Source organism: Odontomachus brunneus, unplaced genomic scaffold (assembly GCF_010583005.1).
Source record: "Odontomachus brunneus isolate Ranch 3 - 2012 unplaced genomic scaffold, Obru_v1 Obru_scaffold_210, whole genome shotgun sequence".
Classification (NCBI taxonomy): Eukaryota; Metazoa; Arthropoda; class Insecta; order Hymenoptera; family Formicidae; genus Odontomachus; species Odontomachus brunneus.
The window spans coordinates 210,568-213,445 of record NW_022639660.1 but is presented as its reverse complement, the minus strand read 5'-3'; the positions used below and the strand labels follow the sequence as shown (position 1 = coordinate 213,445).

General features: G+C 36.0%; 1 protein-coding gene across 1 annotated transcript; it reads left to right on the top strand.

The window, feature by feature from the left end:
- Positions 1-1,502: 1,502 nt before the first annotated feature.
- LOC116852265 (cip1-interacting zinc finger protein-like) lies at positions 1,503-2,727 on the top strand. Its single transcript, XM_032832455.1, has 2 exons — positions 1,503-1,823; positions 2,153-2,727. Exon 2 carries the CDS (start codon positions 2,155-2,157, stop codon positions 2,704-2,706), a length of 552 nt encoding a protein of 183 aa, XP_032688346.1. The 5' UTR covers positions 1,503-1,823; positions 2,153-2,154; the 3' UTR covers positions 2,707-2,727.
- Positions 2,728-2,878: the final 151 nt, after the last annotated feature.

Below are 2,878 nucleotides of genomic sequence, written 5' to 3'. Positions count from 1 at the left end.
CCCAGATAGCCAAACCTGCGTGAGCAGATTTTGCGCAGAGTCTGTCAACAGTGTCTGTTGGCAGAATGACTACAGACTGCACACAGAATCTGTTTTATCAGTCTCTAACGGCAGATTGGTGATAGACTGCGCGCAGAGTCTGTCGACAGACTCTGACGACAGACTGACGGCAGATTGCGCGCAGAGCCTGCAGACAGACTCTAACGGCAGATTGGCGGCAGATTGCGCGCAGATCCTGTCGTTTCGTAGGCTATTTAATGTTATGAAGTGCCAAATATACGCTATTAAATGGGATACCCGTATAGAATAAATATCCAAAATACATCTCATGGATATCCTATAGATGTCGCGATTTCAATTATAAGAAAAATAATCGAGTGTGATTGGCCAATTTCTTACGACTTAGGGCTGAAAGTTTAAATGTTATGGCTTAAATTCTCATTATAGACGACGCTTAATGATATGAAGATTACGCAGAAGTTTTGGTTAATGTAGTCGGAAAATGGGTTTTTACGAAATTTATTTAAAAAATGGATAAAAATATCGTTACAGAGTTTTCAACATATTACTTATTATTGTTTCAAATATAAAAAAATTATTTTTTTATTAAAAGAAAAATTGAAATTTCGTGCGTGGTCTGATTTTTTGTGCGTGGTGTTCATAGACGTCTGTAACTGGCGAACAACATTACAGCACGTGTAATAATCTGAAACAAATGAAATAACAACATTTAAAAGTATTAGCTTTGCTGGAGAATAAATCAAAATTTTTTGAAAAAAGTCCCTACCCAGTAAGCAAAATATTAATAAAAACAGCTCTTAAAAAACTCACATTTGAGAGTATGAGTTCAGAAAAACGTCTCTGGAAGAAGTCATAATGATATAATGTTGACCAATGCGTCGTTTTGTGAAAACATAAATAGGTCATGGAAATGAGCACATAACGAGGTCATGGAAATGAGTACTTAAAGAGCTTTTGAATATGAATGCTTTACGATATCGTGTAAGTAGCATTGCTCCTTCAAAAATTTTATTGTAATGGGTAAAATAAAATAATGAAGTAACAAGGAAGGCAAAATTAATTGTTTAAATTGCTTTTATTTTGCAATAAACATTATTTTTTGTCAAATATTATATGTATAATATTATATATTTGGGGTGTATATCAGTTGGACACGGGGCAATTGGACACAGTCCAATCACAAGTCGCTGTTCCAAGGGACCCTACAAATGTCTCTAATCACACGGTGCTGTGATTGGCTGTGTCCAAATGCACCGTGTCCAAGTGCACCGCTCCCGTATATTTGTGTTGTAAAAGAACTTAAATTATTTTATAATTAATATATACTTGCATCACTGCACTGAGCGCTCAAGCTCCTGCGCATGCATACTTATTTTTCTTCTCCTTCTTCTATGAAATGGAACTGGAACAAGTTACTTCTCTGCCAATCAAAATAATTCTCAATTATTGGTTGCGTTCAGGAGACACAACGATTACACAACGGTTGAGTAATTAGTCAACGTAATTGGTCTAAAGTTAGGGATCTAACAGTAAGGACCAATAATCACTGACCGCTCACTGATCAGCTATGTTTTCTGAACGCAACCATTCTTAATCATTCTGATTGGCTCTATCTCTGCTCTATTGCTGTTCCGTTCCGCTTGTTCGATTTCTGGAATGCACCTTCGTCCACAGCAAAAGATTTGTACGGCGGCCATTATTTCATCGCTTTCGTTTCGTTCCAATGCGATCTTTATTAACGTGCAATAATAAGCCGCAATAAAGGAATATTTATTTATCCACACGGAAGACTCACTAAATACGTAAGTATGGATCAATATAGTATTACATTATATATTTTGCTAATTCCTGGAATCGCTACATTCAGTTACACCAATGTTATGCATGTAATTACTTTTTTACCTTCGTCTCAAAATTATGAAACGTTCTCAGAAATAATTTAAATGATTTTATGCAAAGTTATGTGCATTATACAGTGAGAAATACGTAAACATTGAGAATAAGACAGTTGGTACAGTATGTGAAGTGACTTTTCAATAATAATATATTTATTAAAATTGTACTATTGTACAGTACATCCATAGTATAAATTATGTACTTTCATATGTTTGATATGTTCTTGTACTTACAGTGATGGATCGGCCAAAACGTTATGTTGCCAAACCACAGCGGTACCAAACTACAAATTCAGATGAAACTCCGCAGAAAAAAGTTGTACAAAGAGCCCAAGTTGACATCGAAGATGATGCAGAGGAAATCAGAAGAATTTTAGAAGACAAAGAGTGTGATATCCACAATTCCGTTATATCATACCCACAAATGCACTCACAGTCACACATGCAGCCACAAACGCACTCACAGCCACACATGCAGTCACAGCCACACACTCTCTTACAGCCGCACACGCAGTCACAGCCACTGATGCCATCACAGCTACTGATGCGATCACAGTCACGTACATACTCACAACCAAACATGCCTTCACAACAACACATGGACTCATTGCCACATACATATTTACAAGAACATGTAGACTCGCAGCCACATATACATTCCCAAACACACACCCAGTCGCAACCATACGCACAGAATGAGCTACAACTGATCCATTATACAGCAGAAATTGGAGGTACCAATGTCAATGCAGACCTACAAAGCATAATGGAGAGGATGCACAATGAGTAAGTTCATACATATATATATATTTTTTTATTTATTTAAAAAAATTTTTTTTTTTTTTTTTTAAGCTAATTAATTTGTCTCATTATTCTGCGCAAAAAAGCATTAAGACAAGATAACCGAAAGATGAATATTTTACGAGATATTTTGTATTCTATGTCAAAGTGCTGGAAATTTC

Excerpts from the sequence above, each read along its gene's own strand:
- LOC116852265 (XM_032832455.1), top strand. The coding sequence starts at position 2,155 with ATGGATCGGCCAAAACGTTATGTTGCCAAACCACAGCGGTACCAAACT.